At 42.2% G+C, this 23706-nt stretch overlaps 1 protein-coding gene across 9 annotated transcripts in view; it reads right to left on the bottom strand.

Moving 5' to 3' along the window:
- Nucleotides 1–23706, bottom strand: part of LOC125466300 (acyl-CoA-binding domain-containing protein 5) — a 103894-nt gene that overhangs the window by 45963 nt on the left and 34225 nt on the right. For all 9 annotated transcript variants that reach the window (XM_059638878.1, XM_059638874.1, XM_059638875.1 and 6 more), the window contains 4 exons: nt 19100–19225; nt 13114–13311; nt 10854–10963; nt 4960–5242 (listed from right to left, as the gene is read on the bottom strand). In XM_059638878.1, the coding sequence (XP_059494861.1) occupies nt 4960–5242; nt 10854–10963; nt 13114–13311; nt 19100–19225 (717 nt within the window). The remainder of the gene's footprint in view (nt 1–4959; nt 5243–10853; nt 10964–13113; nt 13312–19099; nt 19226–23706) is intronic.

The following is a 23706-nucleotide window of genomic DNA, read 5'->3' on the forward strand; positions in this document are numbered from 1 at the left end:
TCAGAATGAAATGTGGAACTTGCTACAATAAGGAATAAATTATGTATTTAAGGGGAAGCTAGATGAGAACATAATTTGTTGATGGGGATAGATTCACCCGAAGCATTCAGAATAGCATGGACCTGTTGGACTGAGTAACAGTTCCTGAGCTCTTAAACTTGTAGGTATTAAGAGTTCACCCACAAAGCTCAGTCATATTGGTGCCGTAATTCGTGTTCATTGTTAAAATGGAAATAGAAGCATGATTGACTGAATTGCACCCAAATAATCTTGCAGCAAGCCACCTGTGCTAAATGGAACAGGAAGCAAATCCATCTAGCAATTCAAGATTGGGCATGACAACTCATGACGTGCTGAGGGCCATCAACACCAGCAGAATTGTATCGGACCATAATTTCTGCCAACCCCAAACCTATAATTACCAATAAGTCAGGATATCATCCCTGGTTCAATGAGGTGTGCAGGGGGCCATGACAGGACCAACAACAAGCAAACCTAAAACTGAAGTATTGACCCGATGAAGCTACAACAGCAGGTGCCTTGAATATCAATCAAAACAGGCAGCATGCAATAGATGGGGCTAAGAGATCGCACGATTGATGGATCAGATCTAAGCTCTGCAATCTTGCCACATCCAGTCACAAATGATAGTGAACAACTAAACAATTAACTAGTGAAGGAACAAAGAAAAACAAAAGAACTGCAGAACCTGGAAGTCAGAAACAAAAACAGAAATTGCCAGAAAACACAGATCTGGCAGCATCTGTGGAGAGAAATCAGAGTTAAATGTTTTAGGTTCAGTGACCTCTTCTTCAGAACTAATTCAACCTGACCAGTCACCATTTTAACATTAAGTGGTTTGACTGACATTGCCATCAACCAGCACTTGCTACTAGTGGAGGGGACTCCACAAATGCCATCATCCTCAATAAAGGGGATGCCCAGCCCCTCAATGCAAATGACAAGATGAAGCATTTGCAGTAATTTTGAGTTAAGTGTTAACTGGATGACACATCTTGGGCTCCACTGGAGTTTCCTAGCATCACAGATATACTCAGCCAGTTCAATTTATCCCACGTGATATAAAGAAACAGCTGAATGCATTGGATACAGCAAAGGCTATTGGCCCTGACAATGTTACAAAAATAGTACTTGAGTCTTCTGTTCCAAAACTAGCTGTGGCCCTCGCCAAGCTGTTCCAGTAGAGTTACAACTGACACCTAGCTGGCAATGTGTAGCATTTCCCCAGGGTATGTCCTGCCCACAAAAACAAAGGAAAAATTCAATCTGACCGATTTCCACTTTATATTCGACTTTTGATCCTCAGAATGGATGGTGTAATTGCAATCAACCAGCATTTGTAACCAGTCCAGTGACATTACCATTATATACCACTGCCTCTCCTGTGCCTGCTGGAACAGGCTGGAGGCTGGGAATTCTTTGATGCATTATTCATTTGCTGACTCCCTGAAGCCTGTCCACTATTAACATGGCACAACTCAGGAGTGTGACGCTATAGTTCCCACTTTCTCCGATGGATGCAGCTCCAACAATTGCTCATGAAGATCAACGACACTTAGGACCAAGCGGCACTTGACTGGCACCTCATCCATCACCATCAATATTCACTCCCTCTACTGGTGGCAGCACTGCATATCCACTACAACAGCTCACCTACTTCAACAGCACCTTCCAAATTCGTCCTTCTAGGGGTCTGGAATGAGAAGGATAGGGGGTGCGTGAAAACACAACGACTTCCAAGGGCCCTGACAATCCACACAGCAGCCTGACTTGATATATATTACTGCTCCTTCACGGTCATTGGATCCCCATCGCAGCATCGCTCATGGTCAGATTCACAAAGGCAGCTCACGGGCACACTCTCAAGGATGATGATTAGAACATCGAAAATTACAGCACAGTACAGGCCCTTCGGCCCATGACGTTGTGCCGTGGAATAATCCTAATCCAAAAATAAAATAACCTAACCTACATTCCCCTCAATTCACTGCTGTCCATGTGCAAAGATTAGAGATGAGCAAGAAATTCTGACAATATCAGCAATGCCCACATACAATGGAACAAATGAAAAGAAAAACACTCCTTCCCAATGATGACTGCCACACTGTGTAGCGCTCCTACCTTTCCGTTCTGATCCAGTGACTTCAGGCATGGGATCAGTGGCTGACATCCGCATGTGGAGCCACCCACATCTCCCTCCTCAACCTTCACCCATCACTAGGGCAAATACAACTCCAGCAGTTTGTCTGAAGTCGGGCTCTACACACATGGCCTTCAGTCAGATTTCTGCCAGTTAGCCAATCCAAACAAGGGAAACAAATGTAGAACTGAGTGAAGTGAGCAAACCTGAGCCCAATGCCCTGACAGATTGGTAAACTTTATCTTTAAATTTGGTGCAGTTTAATACAGTGAAACAAAAATCTCAACAGTTCTTGTTTGAAATACCACTGAAAGGGACTGTTATTACTTGTGTGTTTCGTTGCAGGTTCACTTTATAAAAACTGCTGCAAAAATGAACCCTTGTAATCCTGATGGCAAAACCAAGATACTGCTGACAGTGTGGTTTTTCAATTTATTTTTCACTCTAAACTGTAATGTTCAATAGAACAATTGTAATATTGTAATCGCTGTGCAATTGATGTCATTTTAAAAAATTGTGTTGCTAGTCTCATTGTTGTGCGCTTCTCCCAGGATAATTTAACACAGGAGAACAATTCCTTCAAACAGCAATTCTCTGCTGTCTTAATGGAGGTTGAAATAAGAATAGGCCAAGCCTTGTTTAATGAACCATTTCACGATTACTTCATCTTTCTGTGACCTTTGCCACCACAATACAAGCAGGAAACAAAACAATAAAGTGAATCCTGAAGATACAAGTTTTCTGTCTCTAAGCAGGGGACAGCACACTTGTTTCATCTGATACTGGGAGGCTGCAAGCCACAGAACACTAAAGTAATTGTGCTGTGTTCAATGGAGTGCAGATTAAAAACAAGCAGGTCAGGTTTCACCAAATACCAAAGAGTGTCACTGAAGACTGAAGAAGCAATGATATGGAACCTACTTATAATGCAACATTACATTCCTTCCAAATACTTAAGTGTGGTTAAGCTGGTGTTATAGTGTTCATTGGCCTGGGTCCTTGTGCACACTAGCCAAAAGCTCGCTGTTATCTACAAGTCTAGCAACTGGGATGTTCATACTCACCACCATTTCTTTCTCCTTCCCTTCGTAAGACATACTTCTGACAGGAAATAGTTTTTAAGGGTCCCAGATGTCCTCTGGTAGCTCATCCAGATGCCGTTTTCTCATTTAAAGCATATGTAGTACAGTCCCGCTCAGTTACACACACACACACACACACGACATCCCAAAGATTGAACTTTCAGCACCAGTTTGGAGTGGCCCTAATTTAGTTACAAACCTTGGTGTTGGATATTTTCAGGACAACTTCTGGCAGTTGAATAATTTGCTGTTAGTTGAAGCACTTGTAAAAGAATCAATCTAAGTTTGGTTTCCCCATTGTGGAGAAGACCACACAGCAAGTAGCAAATACAGTATATTACCTAGAAAGACAAATGCGTATTGCGGATAGGAATGTGTCGCTTGAAAATGCAGTGGGTTGGTGCCAGGATGGGTACTAGATGCTTTTCCTCAACTGACAGTATGATGCTCTGGTCAGCGATGTCAATAGTCCCCACCTCCATTTAACATCCTTAAGTCACAGAACTGCTATAGAGTCATAGAGGTCTACAGCATACAAACAGGCCCTTTAACCCAATTTACCCATGCTGCCCAGTTTTCAGAAAGAGGCCATTCAGCCTGCACCAGCTCTATTATCTAGTACTAATTACCCACTTATTACTCTGCATGCTTGGGAGGGTGAGACAGGAGCAGCAAAAGGGAGAGCTTTGCATCTCCTTGCATTTGCCAGGGTAAGTGTTGTGATAAGTGAAGCAGGAGTTCGAAGCAACTGAAGAGTGAATCAGGGTGTCATGGAGGGGACAGTTCTTTCAGAATATTTAAAGGGGATGGAAGGGTATCTGGGGCAAAGGACATCTGCCTGCTGAATATGGCGGGGGGGGGGGGTGGGAGTGCTGCTGGGGTTGAAGGAAAGAGGATTGGAGCCATCTAGTGGCTTTGGATGGTAAGGAAGATTTGAGAGCACAGATGTAGAAAATTGGATGATGTGGTCAAGAACCATAACAAGCTTGGTAAAACGGAAGACATGCGAGAACAGGTCATCAGCACAAATTAAATAGGGAAGGTGAGTCTGAGTCAGTGGAAGAGAGATTGTGCAGGAAGTGGGATTGTATTGAAGATAACTGTGGGAGTCACTAGGCTAAATGTAAATATTCAATAGTCAATCCTCAAAAGTATCGATCGAGAAGTTGAGGAAAATGAAAGAAGTGTTAAAAATAGACCATGTGATGGCCATTCCTTCAGCAGCCAAGATCTGAACTCTAGAATTCATTCCCTAAACTTGTTTGCCTCTTTTTCCTCCTCTAAGGTGCTCCATAAAAACAACCACTTTAACAAATCTTTTGTCCTAATATCTCCATATGAGTGAAGTTCTGCTTTATAAAACTCCTACAAAGCACCTTGGGATATTTTACTACACTAAAGGTGTTATATAAATGCTAGTTGTTATTGATTTCTGGTCTAATTCAGTTGGGGACTTCACTGTCATATACCAAGGTCCTGCTCCCTAGCCATCAGGTACAGGGGAGTGGGAGTCAGGCTTAGTGAAGATAAAGCTGACTAGACTATTAAAAAGAGAAAGATCCCAGGTGAACAGAGCAGGGACTTGCAACAAATCTAAATTTTTACTTGCCAAAAATCAATCCTATCGGTTATAATTACAAATCCCACATTGTTAATAAGTCCCAGGTCATTGCCTCCAACAGAATGCTGATTGGACAGCTCTTCATATATACATACCTTTCCCCTCAGTTAGCCATTCAGATCTAGATGGTGGATTTGTAAACGTTATCTCTTTCTCCTTATTGTTCCCTCCAACCAGCGCAAGCCGCCCTCCTCTGTCTGTTGCCCATGCATGTGTCTCATGGTTTGCAGGTAAATTGTCACACCTGTAAAGGTAACCATCTGGCCTACAAGCGGGAACTTTAGCATTGCAGAACAACTCTGTAGACTCAACATCCTGTAAATTCAATGGATCTCTGGAATGCTCTGCAGCAGTCCTGCTGCTCTGAATTGCCAAAATCTGCAAGACACAAACAAAACACAAAGGTTATTACTAGACCAGCCTTTTGTGATTAAGTTCTGGGATCAGGGAAGGAATTCACAGCAATCTCTCGCCTTTGATATTTTAGTTCTGTTTTTTTTTAAGCTTTGTCAGGGGATTAAAATGAACTGGAGAGATGCCATTACTGGACAAATTATACTAGGCCTTCTGGAAGGAGAGTAGTTGACAGTCTGAAGAGTCTTTTTATAGCTCCCTTTCCTTTCACATTTAACAGCACTTGAAAGATTTTCCCTACGCAATAGCAGCCTACCTGTGGTTAGGATGGTAGGTGATGTGTCAGGATAAGAATGGTTTGGGACGACTTACCCTTTGAATATGACATTAATAACAGCCACATCTGTGATTATCACACTTACCGACCCTGACCCACGTCCTCCTTTCTTTCAGCTCACTAGCCAATCAATGTTCACACTGTTTTCTGTCCCTACCACTAACCTCAGAAGTCAATTCCACAAACTCAACAGTGTGGAGCAGGAAGAACACAGCAGGTCAGGCAGCGTCACGAGCAGGAAAGTCGACGATTCAGGTTACACCCTTTATCAGGACTGGGTTTATAGAATGGAGATAAAGAACATAAGACATAGGAGTGGAAGTAAGGCCATTCGGCCCATCAAGTCCACTCCGCCATTTAAATCATGACTGATGGGCATTTCAACTCCACTTCCATGCACTCTCCCCGTAGCCCCGATTCCTTGTGAGATCAAGAATTTGTCGATCTCTGCCTTGAAGGCATCCAACGTCCCCGGCCTCCACTGCACTCTGTGGCAATGAATTCCACAAGCCCACCACTCTCTGGCTGAAGAAAGCATTTGTTGAGGGTGTGGATCCTGTGTGGGTCCTTCACAAGTCTGGGAAAGAAAGGCTCTGAGCTGGGGTAAGGCTGACTGTTGTGAGAGAAGACACCAGCAACATGGTTGTCAGCATGGAGCTGAGGATCCGCAGAGAAAACGGTTTCTGGAGGCTCTGGATGTACTGTAGATAACGGTTGTCGAGGTTTGGTCCAAATTGGGATGGTCTGAACGTTGTTTGGAGTCCATGAGGGATGAGCCAGCTGTATAGGCAGGTACTGAGGAGGGAGACAGGGCTGTAGTAACAGGTTTGTTTCAGTATGTGATCAAAAGCTTCAGGGCAGAAATCACTAGTGGGTGGCAGTGGAAAAGAGGTCCACTGAGATCTTTTCAGAGGGAGCAGGACAACCTCTTCAAGGTGGGCATCCTGAGAAGAAATATTGCAGTAGGGTTTTCAGTGACTGGAAGATAGTAAGAACTACAGATGCTGGAGTCAGAGTCAACACAGTGTGGAGCGGGCCAGGCAGCATCTGAGGAGCAGGAGAGTCGACTTTTTGGGCTTAACCCCTTCATCAGGGGTGGGTTTCCACAGCCTCACCAGATGCAAGTCCAACATTTGTTGCCCACCATTAATTGAATTGAATTGGTTGCGAGGCTATTTTGAAGGGCAATTTGGAGATGACCCACTAGTCTGGATCTGAAATGACAAGCCAAATTGGAGATGGTCAGCAGATTCCTTGCCCAAAGAACATTGTTGAAAATCCCATCTGGTTCAGCAATAACAGTTCCTTTAATAAGATTAGTTTTCATTCAATATTTATCAACTAAATAGATTCAATTTCCACCAAATGAGATTTTAACCCATGTTCCCTGGTTATTAGATGCAGCGTTGGGGTGACTCTTCTATTGATGTGACCACTATCTCCCCTGTAATGAGCTTCTGTAATATTCTGCTGTGATTTCCTTGCATTTAATTTTACATCATTGGTACCCACCATCTCCACCCCTGCCCAACTCTTTCCTTACGTTAAATACTTTTATTATATTACCCCGTCATTTGAAAAATTAATTTCAACAACCACTTGCATTGTGTAGCTCCTTTACTGTCGCAAAACATCCAAAAGCACTTCACAGGAGACCGTGGGCCACATCAGAAATGACTAGGAAGGAGGCAAATTCAAGAGAGTAGTTTAAAGGAAGGGATAGAGGAGACGACTTTGATTTTGATAACTGTGAAGTGTTGCATTTTGAGAAGGCAAATCAGGGCAGTTCTTATACAGTTAATCGTAGGGTCCCTGGAGAGTGTTGCCAAACAAAGGGACCTGAGGGTGCAGGTTCAGAGTTCCGTGAGGGTGGAGTCGCAGTAGACAAGCTGGTGATGGCAGCTTTAGGTACACTTGCCTTTACTGGTTATTGCTTTGAGTAAAGGAGTTGGGAGGAGATGTTGAAGCATCATTAGAGTTCAGAAGGTTGAGGGGAGATCTAATAGAAACTTACAAGATAATGCACGGCTTAGAAAGAGTGGATGCTGGGAAGTTGTTTCCATTAGGCGGGGAGACTAGGACCCATTAGCACAGCCTTAGAATTAGAGGGGGTCAATTTAGAATGGAAATGAGGAGACATTTCTTCAGCCAGAAAGTGGTGGGCCTGCGGAATTCATTGCCATGGAGCGCAGTGGAGTCTGGGACAATGTCTTCAAGGCAGATATTGACAATTTCTTGATCTCGCAAGGAATTAAGGGCTACGGGGAGTGTGCGGGTAAGTGGAGTTGAAATGCCCATCTTATGGCTTATGGTCTTATTACAGGACATTGGTGAAGCCACTTTTGGAATACTCCATTCAATTCTGGTCCCCGTGCTAGAAGAAAGACGTTGTTAAACTTGAAAGGGTTCAGAAAAGATTTACAAGGATGTTGCCAGGATTTGAGCTACAGGGAAAAGCTGAATAGGCTGCGGTCAGAGGTTGAGGGATGACCTTTTAGCAGTTTATAAAATGACAGGCATGGACAGGGTCAATAGCCAAGGTCTTTTCCCCCACAGTAGGGGAGTCCTAAGCTAGAGGGCATAGGTTTAAGGTGAGAGGGAAAAGATTTAAAAAGGGACCTAAGGGGCAACTCTTTCTATACAGAGGGTGGTGCATGTATGGAAAAAGCTGCCAGGACAGGAGGAGGAGGAGGTACAATTACAACATTTAAAAAGGCATCTGGATGGGTACACGAATAGGAAGGGTTTAGAGGGTTATGGTCCAAATGCTGATAAACTACTAGTTCAGTTTAGGATATCTGATCGTCATGGAGGAGTTGGACCGAAGGGTCTGTTTCTGTGCTGTGTGACTGACTCTCATGAGAGGGAGAGAGGCTCAGCGAAGGAATGCAAGATCATGCCGCTTTGGTGAGCCAGCAAAACTAGAGAGTTATTAACATCAGGCATGTGCTAGATGCCAGTGGAAGAGCAGAGACACTTTTGGGGGTTTGTAGGAATTGAGGAAATGGTGGTGTTATGGACTAGATCAAAACTCCAGAAAATAAGAAGTCATAAGTTTATAATCTAACCTTTTCCTGCTTTAAAGGTAAGCGTAAGGTCCAAAATAATAAATATATTAACTACTAATTAACTATTCCAACATGGTAACATCTCACCAACATATTCTTGACAAAGACAAATTCAGTAAAATAGATTGTCTCTGTAATAACTGCAAAGAGGCAGGTATCCCATCACCAAGTCACCCTTAATTTACTTGTGCACTGTACACTGCTTCTGATCGGCCAGCTCGGAGTCAGTCCCCTGAACTGAGGAGATTCTAAATCCCCTATTATTATTGGTCAGCCAGTGTCTCCTGATTGTGGTTGTTAACCTGGGTCATTCTCATAGTCAACTAGTTTTTAAACCATAAGAGAGGATAGGAGCTTCCATATCCAGCTTCAAAATCCTAGCAGCTGCTGAAAGCTAAAACTAAAAATTCTGGTTCCATTGGAATGGAATCCCATTCAGGCTGTTTCTATTATTCCAAGTTTAAAAAACACCAAGGCCTCACAAGCAGTTTATTGTACTAGCTTTGAGCAGACTGCTCAATTCCTCTGTCTCAACCTTTCTTCATAAAAAAAATACACGTTTTAAAGCTGTAGTATTGTTACAACAGACATAGGGAAGGTTGAGATTGCAGAGCAAGTCGAAAACAAAGAACTGGCATCTTAAAATTGAAGTATTGTTGGATTGAGGGCTGAATGTAAGTTGGCAAGCACAGGGATGATGGGCGAACAGAACCTGGGACAGGAGAAGGATGCTGGAAGCAAAATGTTTAACCGGCCGAAGTCTGTAGTGCAAGATGTGAGGTGAGAGGAGCGAGGGGAGTGTTGGAATAGACAAGTCTAAAAGGTTATAAAGACACAGGTGAAAGCTGCAGCAGCAAATATCAGCTTCACCAACCAGAGATGCTACTCTTAATATCCTTTAGGTGTAAGTGATTTTTAAACTTGTTTTAATATTCAGGAGGATTTTGGAGGGGCGAGTGAAGAATTTCAAGACTGTCATGGGGGAGATTTATTTGTAGTTTGTTGCTTCCCCCAAGGGCATTCATTTGATGGACAGCACTCATGGTAGGGTATTGGGTGTAGCATATACAGAAAGCATGGGCTTTGTGTGTTTATTCTCTGAAGATTGTATTCAACCATAGCAAGTTGCTCCCTCTAGTGACTACTGTGGAGATGTGCACAAGGAGGTAAATAGAGCTGCAGTAAAAATGAGAACATGGGACAGTAATTACACTCAGGCCTTTAAAACAAATATCAAATCTGTTACTTCAGCAGTTAACAAATAGCTCCTCAGAGCAGCCATTGCTACCATTTCTTGGTCCAACCTTTAAATGCCGAGGCCCATAATCTTGGCAAGTTTAGAATTCATTAGTTGGTTAAAATTGCACCTTGATGATTATGTAGGAATTTCATGTAATTTAGTGAGAATGGTGTTACAGTTTATTGTAGGAATGGCAAATGCTCCAGATTCATAAGTTCAAATCCAATCATAGCAGCTGGGGGAATTTAACAATCAGTTTTCTCTGAAGAAAAAAGCCAATGAAGCCTGTACAACTAGATTATTGTAATGCTGTTTCAGTAATGTCCTGCCTGATCTGTCCTGGATGTAACTACAGACCCAGAACAAAACCGTTGACTTTTAAATGGTCTCTGAAATGGTGTAGCAAGCCAATCCATTGTCAAGACAGCTCATCACTATCTTCTCAAAAGACAATTAAGAATGCATGTTAAATGCTGCCCTTGCCCTACATATTAATGAGAAAAAAGTTTTCATATCCCTCTGCAACACTGCTGTAAAGCACTTAACATGCATGATCAGCACATGTTTGGCACACTCTTTCTTCAAAGCAAGAAACCTAGAAGCAAAAAGGGTAACAGGACCCGAAGCACTGACTTTGCTTTCTCTCCACAGATGCTGTCAATCCAGCTGAGCTTTTCCAGCAATTTCTGTTTTTGTTTGATTTCCAGCATCTGCAGTTCTTTTAAGTTTTTTTAAAGCTGAGAATTATTTTTTGTTGGGGTACATGCAAAATTCACATCCTAGCTACACAACATCTCCACCCCAAATTCCTGACTTTGCAACAGAGCTCATGAAGAACATCACTCCCGTTTGTGGGCACAATAGGATGTACAGGTAAGATGCCATTGTGGTGAGTGGTATTACTGAACCATCAATTTGTCTTCTCTTTACCTTGTAAATAATTTTTGATTTTAAGCTCTTATAAAAGGTGAAAGCGTGTCTAAAACTTACTCTCTCGTGGTCGAGTTCTTCCACAGAATCACAGAACACTTCATTTTCTGAATCGCTCGTAAAGTGATTTGGATCAGCAACTTCCACTGTGTAATTGTTGCTAGCATTGTCTGAAAGTCAGAAGTCAAAATTTGCCAGAAGTCAAAATCAACATCAAGCAACAAATGCCCAACATTAAGTTTGAAATTTCAAGTCCAGCATGCCTTAGATTTAATTTCCCTTCTGCAGTACAGCCTTTAGAAAGTCAAACAAGATTAAGACACCAGTCAGGGCCATACTGCTTTCAAATCAAATCAAGAAAACTAGTTTCAAAATGACAAGCTGTGGTTTTAAGCTTATTTTATATTTTCTATGCGAACCTGTTCGGAGACATAACTGCACACCTCTGGAGCAGGTTGTACAAGTACCTGGGCATCCCAGCTCAAAGATGCTGCCAGCACACCTCAAGAGGCTAGACAGTTTTAGATATCAAATTAAAAATCCAAGCATCTGCAACTAATTTCCCAAGCCTCAGAACTGCTCAGGACATAAGGCACTAATAACTTGACAGCAATTTGTAAAAGAAAACGCAAGGGCAGCTAAAGAACTGAATGTAATCTTCACACAGAGAACCTTTGACTTACTGACCGAATGGACTCTCAGGGAGTTTGTCGTGAAAACAATGAGAGGCTCAGTTAGAATTGTTTCCTTGCAGAATGGTGAACTCTTACATGCCAAGAAACACTTGCAAATATTTCATGATTTACTGACACACCATGAGGATTTCAGGAAATACAGTTCACGTAAAAACACAATTTAAAGATGCAGGGGAAAAATTTAGTTTTTTGCAGTTGAGCTTGAATTAATGATCTTCAAGTGCATGGTAAAAACTGACCCTAGGAGAGTGACATTCTCCTGTAGCAAGAGTGGGGGCAGACATAAATCGTAGACTGTGTTTCTTTACAGAGCCATAAGTACAGCGTATTACTGGCTATAACATCCTGTTGTTTGGAAATGTTTTGCGCAGTAACTGACTCAAGCATCTTGTTGCATCATTTGAGCTTTTCAGCAGAAACTAGGAAAATACAGCATTTGCTTAAGTAAAACACTTTTTATAATTGCTTTTCAACACTATCATTGCTTGAAGCTTTAAATAAAAGATTCAGACCTATGATGTCTTCCACCTCCCAGTTGTTAGTGGTCCTAAACATTCCAGACTCGAGAGGTTACAATGCATCAATAAAGATACAATACCAACATCTTAAAGGACTTTTTTGTAACTGAAACTGAGGCATGATTGTGGCCTTGGGGATCATGGAGGAGAGTGGGTTGGGGGAAGTGTGCATCTAACAAACAAGCATGTTGGGCTTAGAGAAAACTAGTGCTCCACCTGGTACACTAGCTTTTCTCTAAAAGAACATACACCTCACAGACACAGCCCTTCTCACCTCCTTTTATCCGATGGGTTTCTCAAGGCAATAGAAACCCAGCAGATGGTGAGTACGTATAATAGTTGGTAACAAAAACAATGTTGCTGGAAAAGCGAGACAGGTCTGGCAGCATCTGTGAAGGAGAAAACTGAGTTAGCCTTTCGGGTCAGGTGACCCTTCCTCAGAACTCAAGGTTCAAGCCACCATATTATAGTTGGTGCATGTTATGTTGGGACAGTGTCCCTTTAAGAGGTGAGACATATGACACTGGTGAATCATGAGCCAGGTTTGTGAGCTTGTTCAGACTAGTTTTGAGCTAGTGCAGAGTACACACTTTATGCAATAAAATCTCCCTGCTGGGCTGCAAACAAAGATGGATTTTTGTGTTCTTTAGTTCTGACTAGAGCCTAGTAACTGCCACGTACAGAATAACTGGTTAAAAATATTATTGTTGCTGCAAGGATGGGGCATGGCGCCCCCAAAATAATCAGTCACTGCCCTCTCTCCTTCTTCCATTGAAATCACACGCAGCAAATTTACTGTGTTAAGATTCAGTTTCAGTGATTTTAATTTTATAACTGCTCGCTGAAGCCAAATCAACCTCTTTTTGAAAGTTAAGATCAATCCAAAGCTATGCACAGCAGGCGGCCATTTGGCCTCATGCCTGCTTCCAGTCCAAGTAAAGATCTTTCCAGTGCAGTCTCTTTTCTCATGGCCCAGCAATTGTATTCCGAGGCATTTATCCAACTCATTTGACAGAGTTCCTGTTGATTTTGCTTCCACTGCTTTTTCAGGCAGTACTCTCCAGGTCAAAACACTTCATCCTGAAAACAATTCTTGTCTTCACATACCTGTAATGTCATGAAACTTTGAGGGATTTTCCTGAAGTTGCAGTGTCCTCATGGTTTCCTCTATTGTATCCAATTGAGAGATCCCAAGCTCTGGATGAGGATCACCATTTTCTGAACAAATGCCATTGGCTTGATGTGCTTCTCTGCTATTGTCATCAAATTGGATGACAGCATTCTCCTGAAATCGAACTATTTTTTCTAAAAAAACAAATCCATGCTTAGAGTTTGTTGTATTAAAGCTGTTCGATATTTGCTACCAATTAAATTCACACATTGCTTCTCTAAACTTTCTTTACCATCATTCTTTCCTGGGTCGTGGGTGCCATTGACAACATCATTGCTAACTGCCCTGAATGGATTGGCTTGCTATTGTCTTTCACTGATCTGGCAGCCTAGTTCAGACAGATCTCAAAAGTAATTAATAATAAAGTCTGGAAAGGGAAATGGCTGTACAAATACTGCATGTTAATATACAAAAGTATGAAGCATTAGAGGCTCAGGAAGCAATTACAACCAAGAGTGTGTGAAATATGAAATAAAATAAGCATTGTAGAGAAGGAAAGTGCTGGAGGGGCTGACCTTGAAGGTAGATAAATCACCAGGGTTACATGAATTGCATCCTCAGCTATTTAGGGAATCTAGGGTACAAATACTGGATGCTCCAAGGATCACTTTCCAATCCTCACCAATTTAGACAAGTTAGCACTGGACTGAAGGTCTGTGAAAGTGCTACCATTATTTAAAAAAAAGGTTAGGAGAGACAGCCAGATAAATACAGGCTGATCAGTTTAATCTTACAATGGTGGGAAAATTATTTGAAAAAAATCAATTCTGACGGTTAGAATAAATTGTAATGTAAAAACGTACAGATTAATCAGGAATAACCAACATGGCTTTGTTAAACAAAAAATGATGCCCTACTGATTTAATTGAGCTTTTTCAGGAATTAACAAGGAGGATTGATGAAGACAGTGCAGCTCATTTGGGACTAATGTTGGCAAATGGGACTGGGTCAGATTGGGATGTCTGGTTGGTCCAGACACGTTGGACAGAAGGATCCGTTTGCTGGCTGTAGGATTCGATGCATGTTGTCTATATGGGCTTCAGTAAAGCAATTGACAGAATGATCAGAAAGAAAAAGGAAACAAGTGAGTTGGATCTAAAATTGGCTCAGCGACAGGAAACAAAGCGTGATGGTTTCTGGATGTTTTTACAAATGGAAAGAGGCTTCCAGTGGTGTTCCACAGGTTCAGTGTTGGCTCCGTGAAGTAGCAAGGCAGGCAGAAGAGGTAATAAAGAATTCATACGAAATTCCTCCCTTTATTGGATGGGATATTGATATCAAAAGTTGGCATGTCATGCTAGAACTACACAATACGCTGGTTAAGTCATTTATTCCAGTGTATAAAATAACGAGGAGCTTGGACAGCATAGATATCCCCAAAGGGATCAATGACTAGGGGACACAGTTTTCAGGTGATTGGTAAGTGGGGGACTGGAGGAAATATTTTTCATGCAGAGACTGGTGGGTGTCTGGAACACACTTCAGTTTGGTGTTTGAGGCAGAAACCCTCAAGCAGTTTTAAAAGGAGCCTGGATTTGTTCCTGAAGCAGTGTAACCTACAGGGCTATGAACCAGGTCCTGGAAAGTGGGATGAGAACAGGCAGATCGTTTGGTTTTCAGCCAGCACAGAGTTCATGGGTTGAACAGCCTTTTTCTGATCCATAACATTTTTATGGCTTTGTTGTTCAATTTCTTGTTGGTTTGACTTGAATTGTGAAAATACCGTCAGTTGGACTGGCTTAAACTTTCTACAATGTTACAATGAGATATATTCCTTTCATGAGTCGAACAGTTTAACTCTGGGCTGGCTGAGAAGATATGCAAAATACGCCTGAGAATATCATGTTTAAGTAATTATGCCGCAATAGAAACAGATAGGAGGAAATCTTCAATAATGAAGGGGAGGTCTTCTTTTAAAAAAAAAAACTTGCTTTCAGCCTTCTAAATATTTAAACAGAATGTGACTGTTGTTGCTATTAACTTGGTCAAGAGCTGATTAAACTTAATGTGCTCTTTGAGTTAGTTGTCTCTTAACATCATATCCAAGTTCTATATCAAGAGCAATGTCTAAGCACATTAAATGCAGTTAGGTTTGCACTAGATTGAATTATAAAATTGCTGCAGTGACAAAGAGGCCATTCGGCCAACCGAGTCTGTACCAACCTTCCAAAGAGCATCTCACTCAGAGCCAGGCCCCATCCTATCTTTATAAGCCCACACTTTACATGATTAACCCACCTAGCCTGCACATTTCTGGACAGTCTGGGCAATTTAGCAGGGCTAGTCCATCTAACCTGCACATCTTTGGGCTGTGGGACACCCACACAGATACGGGGAGAATGTACAAACTCCACACAGTCACTCGAACTGGAATCAAACTGGGTCTGTGGCCCAGTGAGGTAGCAGTGCTAACCACTGAGCCAATGTGCCACGCTATATGCCTGTCCTTCCCCATTATTTCTGGTTTGTCTTGTCTGTCTCACCACTGTTTACATCTGTAAAAACTGTCCACAAATTGCTGCTCCCAAGTAATTGTCTAGTTTCTTAAAAGCGTTACTAAAGCATTGTGAAAGTGATGCACGTAAACAATGTGACTACAATATCATACAGATTAAGGATCTGTGATTACTAAACCCAACAGAAAAACACAGCTATAAATCCTAGATATCTCTTTCAACACATTAGACTGCTTTACCACTTCGTTATACTTTATCATCATATCTGTTCACCGCCCCAATCTTATTCAAAGATTTTGCTCTCTAGTCCACCTCAGGTTTAAATTCATATCCATGGCAAAGGTAGAAACTCTATTCATAAAAGTATTAAAGTCAGCACCAAAATCATATAGATAATCAAAAAAACAATAAATGACTTTATTATTGTGTATTTCATCCAGTAGCACAATTTTACAATGGAGCAAATTAGTGCAGATGCTGGAATTTGTACTGAAAACAAAAAACAAAATGTTGTAAGTCACATCAGGTCAGGCAGCATCCATGAAGAGTCAGCAAGCTAATGTTGAGTCTAGATGACTCTTCATCAGAGCTGGTGAAAAGTCATCTAGAATTGAAATGTTAACTTGCTCTCTCTCCATGGATGCTGCTTAACTGGCTGTGATCTCCAGCATTTTGTGTTTTCAACATGATTTTACAGTTTAATACATTAATCTGCACATTTGTACACATCCATTTGCTGGAGAAACAAATCCACATTTATTTATTGGGTTTGAATTTTCCCATTTGCAGGTAACGTGCAGTGGTGAGGGAGTTTCTTGATATTCAGCCTATGGTAGCCCAGGGAAACTTTTCTCATGATCCACCGCTTTTTCATCTCAAGAATTAAGGAACTGAAGTGCTGGGTGCATTTCTGGTGGAAATCTTTTTAAGAGAGCGAGCCATAAGTGCTCACCATTGGAGAGACTTTCTGGTTTACACTCCCCTGGTGCCTTAAAGCCCATTTGCACACTACTTCAGGTTTTGCAAGCCAGGATCTACCCCTCAAAATGTGGTTGTTGACCCTGAAAACATTTCAGAGGAAAGGCAAGACAGGCCAGTGTTTCCCGGATAGAGATCTGGAGATCCTGGTGGATAGAATGAGGAGGGTAGCCCCTTTTCCTAATGACACAGACCCGATGCCACACCAACAGACCCAGCTACCCCACACAGAAAATGTGGCCTGGGTCAGTGCTGTGTCCCAATTCCAGAGGGACACCTACAGCGCCACAAAGTCAATGATCTTCTGCCCTCCATAAGATTAAATGTCAACATTTTCTCTTTGCTACCTCATGTTCACAAAGCTAGTGCTCACTCTAACTCAGCCACTGCCACGTATCACGCTAAGGCTCCAATCTTCAGTATTGCGTGCATCTTGTCCTTTCAAGGGTTTGCACACACCTCATCCTCCCACACTGATTCTTCATGCCCACTGCACTTTCTACTCATTCAATGGGGGCATGTCTCCTTCTCAAGGATCACCAACTGCTTTTGCAGCCAATTCTATCGCATTCAATGTCTCTCTTTGCCTCATTACAGGCAGACCTGGTCCACCCTCTGAATTGGCATGTCAACTGCATCCTAAAAATGGCCAACACATACTCCCTGGGCCGCATGCAGTTGACCCAAGGAAGGTCAACAGGAGGACAGAGTTGTTAAGACGTATAGTGCGTTGGCTTTCGTGAATTGTGTTGGCTTTCCTGAATAGAGGGATTGAGTTCAAGAGCTGTGAAGTTCTGCTCCAGCTATACAAAGCCCTGATTCGGCCACATCTGGACTATTGTGTCCAGTTCTGGTAGCGTCATTACAGGAAAGATGTGGAAGCTTTGGAAAAGGTACAGAGGAGATTTACCAGGATGTTGTCAGGAATGGAGGGAATGTCTTCTGAGGAAAGGTTGAGAGAGATAGGGCTTTTCTCTTTAGAATGATTAAGGATGAGAGGTGACTTGATAGTGGTGTACACGATGATCAGAGGTATAGATAGAGTGGACTGCTGGAGACTTTTTCCTTGGGTGAAGGTAGCTATTATTTTGGGGCATAGTTTTAAAGTGAGTGGAGGTAAATACTGGGGAGACACCAGAGGTAGGTTCTTTATGCAGAGAGCGGTCAGGCCATGGAATATATTGCCAGAGGGGGTAGTGGAGTCGGCCTCATTAGGGGCATTTAAGCGGCTATTAGGTAGGCATATGGATGCGAGTATAAGGTGGGAGTGAAGGTTAGATAGACCTTAGGTTTAGGATAAAATTTCGGCACAACATCATGGGCCAAAGGGCTGTGCTGTGCTGTTCTATGTACACTGTGGCCAGCCCCCTGCAGTGTAATCAGGCATGCACCTTGACTGATTGTGGTGGTGCTAAGTGACTTTAGTCCGAATTCACCCCATTCGAGACTGCTCCACTCCGATATTCATGCATCGCCATTTGCTTGAAGCACAGAGTTGTTTGGTGCTTAAATTGCTGGTGTGTGCTAGATCTGACAATGATGTAATACCGTGCTGCACAGTGACATGTCCACCCACTGTCTAAATGACTGATTGTCTGCTCAATGTTCCGACTGCCTACCTTTCGCTTTGCATTAAAAAGCAAGCCAAACCACAGAGGCAACAGACTGTAGCTCAGTGTGAAACTCAGTGAGCACTAAAAAAGCAACGTGAAGCAGACAGAGCCTGGCAGCCTCCAAAAAGGTACTGAAGTGCCTGAACATTAAGAAAGGATGCTGTGAGCCAAAAGATACATTCGCTTATGTGAAGGGTCTTGGATTTAACAGCAGCAAAATGAGCAGGACTTTCTTTAAGCCAGGATTCATGTACCATAGAACCATATCAATCTTGGTAGAATCTGGAATCCAGGACAATTATTCTTTAACACTCTCAACCAACCTTAGGCCATTGATTACAATTTGGTTAGAATTGGAGAAGAGGGAAAAGTGCAAGATATTTAAAATGCAGTATTTTAGTATCCTAACACAAAACAATGTATGAACCAAATAGGTAGCTGCCAAATCTGAATTACTACGTAGAGGGAAGGACAGAGAATGTTTTGCAAATGTTATCTGAACATTAGTTATTGGCCCCACTGAAAGAGATAAATAAGGAGAAGAAAAAAAATAGATTTCAAGTCATCTTTTGCACAGGAAAACTGCTCAGTTATTCAGGATTAGGAGCAAAGAGTAAAGATTAAAAGCACTGGAAAGCCATTTATGAGCAGTCTGTAGTCACGGTCAAAGAGACTTTCTTTTGGAGAAACTTTGGAAAGCAAGAAAAGTGGTGGACAAATATAGAGGGACCTGGCCAGGATAATCATGCACACTGGGGCCACAAGTTAGTCCATCCTAAAACTCACAGCCTTTTCCCCCCAGTAGCTTTAGTCCCTTGTGGATTATGTACAGTTGTCTAGTTCTAGAAGAACTGAAGGTAAGAAGATTTTCTTACTGTTTGTTGTAAGATCTTTGTTCTCATCACTCGGCTCCCCCAGTACCAAGCTGCTATCGTGCTTGTTCAGCATACCATTCATCACGATACATGGAGTTGATGTCAGGGGAGTTGTAGCATCTTCACCTACAAATCCAAGGCAAGATTTCATCACAAAATATCAATAGAATTGAAGAGCGTGCAGATTACTAATATGAAAAAATCTACTATGATTTAGGCTCACTCACTTAGAAGTTAAATGAAAAGTATGTGCAGTGGAAAAAAACCCAAACGTTTTTCTCCATTTAATTACAGTATTAAGCTGCGGTGTTTACTGGAAATGAGAGCTGGTGACTGTGTAGAGTTTGCTATCCTGAAGAATTTCATGCAGCTCTTCCATTGTCAGTGAACAACCAGAATTTCACATCCCTTTGCTGATAAATTACAAGCAAGCAAGAACACCTCACAAAACAATGTAAACCATCATGGGATAACAAGGTGGAGAGCTGGGTGAACACTGCAGACCAAGCAGCATCTGAAGGGTCTAGGCCCGAAATGTCAGCCTTCCTGCTCCTCTGATGCTGCTTGGCCTGCTGTGTTCATCCAGCTCTACATCTTGTTATCTCATTCTCCAGCATCTGCAGCTCCTACTATCTCTAAGCCATCATGGGCTTGTGTGAATGTTGTGGTAATGTCACTGGATTGGTAGTCAAGAGGCCCAGACTAATGTTCTGGGGACAGGGGGTGAAATCCCTGCACTGCTTTTAGTGGATAAGAGGTACTGGAATTTGTCCTGCTTTCAGCAAATAGGATATACTTGGACAAATTTCCACATTGCTGGGTAGATGCCAGTATTGCAGATGTACTGGAACTGTTGTGCTAGGAGCACAGCTAATTCTGGAACACAGGTCTTCTGTACTATTGCCAGAATGTTTTTGGGCCCTATAGCCTTGGTAGCATCCAGTGCCTTCAGCCATTACTTGATATTACAAGGAGTGAATGGAATTGGCTGAAGACTGGCATCTATGGCACTGGGGATCTTGAGCAGAGGTCAAGATCGATCATTTATACTGCACTCACTGCTGAAGATTGCTGCAAATGCTTCATAGCCTTGTCTTTTGCACTGACGTGTTTTCTGCCCCCATCATTGAGGATGGGGTTGTTTATGGGGCCTCCTTTGCCTATTAGATCTTTAATTGTCCACCACGATTCATAAGTGGATGTGGCAGAACTGTAGACTTAGATCGGATCCATGAATTACAGGATCATTTAGCTCTGACTCCCCAAAGCCTGTCCACCATCTACAAAACAAAAGTTAGCAATGTGATGGAACATTCTTCACCTGCCTGGATGAACGCAGCTCCAACAACTCAAGAAGCTCAACACCATTTAGGACAAATTGCCCACCACCATATTTAACTGCAATATTCATTCTTGATCACTGACACAGAATGACAGAAATGTATACCATCCACGTGATGCACTGCCAGAACTCACCATGCAGTCTCCAAAAGCACATTCCAAACTAATGACCTCTATTAATTAGAAGTTCAAGGGCAACAGATGCATAGAAGTGCCACCAACTGCAAACCACATACTGTCCAGACTTGGAATTCTAATCGCCATTCCTTCACTGTTACCAAGTCAAAAACCTGGAACTCCCTTCCTAACAGTTGTGTAGGTGTGTCAAGAATTGCACATGGCTCATCGTTGTCTTCCAAAAGGATAATTTGGGATGGAAGCCAAGCCCACATTCCACAAACATACATATACTTTTAAAAAATCTGGGCTTAATGCCATCTAATGCAAACAGATGAAGTGAGCCATTAGCAGTGGGCGCTTCGTGGCATTGCCCCATTGATGTATGCATGATAGTGTAAGTATTGACTGAGGGGGACTAGATGCAGATAACACCAACCCACAGTTAAAAACTTGACAGTCCATCTCTCTCAATTGCTTCGCTAGCCTAAGCATAACAGACGTTAAACATAAAATAGCTAGTTTGGAGAGTATATACTTGAAAACTGAAACTCCAGCCTCCACCGTGCTGGGGAAGCGTCTGATGTAGACAATAAGCTGCGATGAGACATTCAATGTTTGTTTGCCCAATTGTTGACACTCCTCATGCAATTATGTTGCAAATCTAAACAGAAGGAAACATGGGACTAAGATTTTAAATCTTACTTTCATTCCACATTCAAGATTCCATCTGCAGATTGATGGGTTGTTTTTGTTCCTTTAAACAGCCTCCTGTGTACTCACCCTGGCTGCGTAAAAAGAAACTAAATATCGTTTTAAATAAAGCACAGCATGTTGTAATTCATTTCGGAGGAACAATTCACGGAGAATAAAGAGGCCGTGTACAGCCTGAAAAGTGTTTAGGTTACAGGAGCAAAAAGGTGATTTGAAGATACACAGCTGTACAGATATAGAAAATGGAGAGTTTTGGAACAGGATGTTGTCATGAACTGTATGGTTCAAATGCTAATAGCTTAGCCTATTGAGCTAACCAGCTCCACCACAAAGCACATTTACCAGGATGACACCAAAGTTGGGATTGCTGTCTCTGGAGCACAGAAATTTAAGGGGAGAGTGCACTCAAGATGCTTAAGTGTTCCAATACAACAAATGGGATCAGACTGCTACCTGTAATAAGTGGAGCTGTTAACCAAAATTCACAAACTTAGTTGGGTTTAAAGAAAAGCTGGGGGGAGAAATGCAAAGAACATTCTTCACAAATGGAATACACTACCTGGAATAATAAAATGTGAACCTGGATGAACACAGCAGGCCAAGCAGCATCTCAGGAGCACAAAAGCTGGCGTTTCGGGCCTAGACCCTTCATCAGTGAGGGAGATGGGGAGAGGGAACTGGAATAAATAGGGAGAGAGGGGGAGGCGGACCGAAGATGGAGAGAAAAGATGATAGGTGGAGAGAGTATAGGTGGGGAGGTAGGGAGGGGATAGGTCAGTCCAGGGAAGACGGACAGGTCAAGGAGGTGGGATGAGGTTAGTAGGTAGATGGGGGTGCGGCTTGGGGTGGGAGGAAGGGATGGGTGAGAGGAAGAACCGGTTAGGGAGGCAGAGACGGGTTGGACTGGTTTTGGGATGCAGTGGGTGGGGGGGGGGGGCGGGGGGGGGGAGAGCCCAGCTTTTGTGCTCCTGAGATGCTGCTTGGCCTGCTGTGTTCATCCAGCCTCACATTTTATTATCTTGGAATTCTCCAGCATCTGCAGTTCCCATTATCTCTCTCTACACTACCTGGAAGACAGGGGGAGCAGATACAATAAGAAATCTGAAATGGCAATTGGTTATGCACTTAAAGATGGTGGATTTTCAGGTTTGAGGGCAAAAACTGGGGTGAGAAATAAACTGGACAGCTCTCTCAAACAGCTGTTCTTCACCCGATGGTCTCAATTGCATCCTTCTTTGTTGTAGAGGTCTATGAAATCAAAAGAAGTTCAATCGAGGCAATGAAAAAGGCAAAGCAAGAATTGTGATTCAATTTGAGATTACAGAATATAAAAACAGAAGTTATGTTGAATCTTTGGTTGGACAACAGTTGGGAGCAGTATGCATAGTTCTGTCTACCATTTATAGAAAAAGATTATAGAAACACCAGGGAAAATGCAACAAAAAAAATTATGAAGACTATTCCAGAACTAAATGGATACAGTCATTGGGAAATAGTGAACAAGCTGGTTATGGATGTGAGTTTGCTCGCTGAGCTGGAAGGTTAGTTTTCAGACATTTCAGGAAATGACATCACCAACCCAAGGAAACCTAACTAGATCAATAGAAAGCGGGACATAACACCAGCGCTTCATCGGAGGCTCACTAATGTTACCTAGAATGGTGCCGAAATGTCTGAAAACTAACCTTCCAGCTCAGTGAGCAAACTCACATCCAGAACCTCAACCTGAGCTACAAATCTTAAAACTCACAAGCTGGCTATTTTTCTGAAACAATGAAGTCTTCAAGATAATCAAATCATCTGGTAGGTTTAATGAACAAAAGATGATTTCACATGTGAAGAACAAAACCAGGGACTGCAAATATAATTTACATGCCGAAAACTCCAATAGGGAATAAGGAGAAATCTCTTCATTAGAGAATGGATGAAATGGAGAATTTGCTATCATAACAAGTAGGTAAATTGAACACTACTTTGGAAGCTAAATAAACAATTGAGGGAGGAAAGGATAGATGGATGTGCTAATGGTTTAAATTAAAAACCAAAATGGATAAAGAGGTGTTTCATTTTAATCCTTAGGTAGGCCAGTTGAGCTGATAGACCTGTTCCTGCTGTGTAGACTCGTAATTAGTTTACATGATAAAGATACAATCTTTCTCACCATGTACCATCTACTGGCTTCCAAGTTAGGGAAATGTCACCTGTAGAAGAAGAGCTGGTAAGGATGGGTGGGAGGGAAGCCAAGCGCTTGAGCAAAGAACATTCAAGTTGAGTTTTTCCACATTCACAAGAATCTTTGTGAATGACAGGTTCCATTTAGCTACAACAGGAACTATTGTTATGTGACGGGGGATTTACGTAAAGCCTCCATGTAAATACACCGTTGAGCAGGCACTTCCTGTGAATGGTTAACAGCTTAATTATGAGAAATAGAA

Source organism: Stegostoma tigrinum, chromosome 31, assembly GCF_030684315.1.
Source record: "Stegostoma tigrinum isolate sSteTig4 chromosome 31, sSteTig4.hap1, whole genome shotgun sequence".
Lineage (NCBI taxonomy): Eukaryota > Metazoa > Chordata > Chondrichthyes > Orectolobiformes > Stegostomatidae > Stegostoma > Stegostoma tigrinum.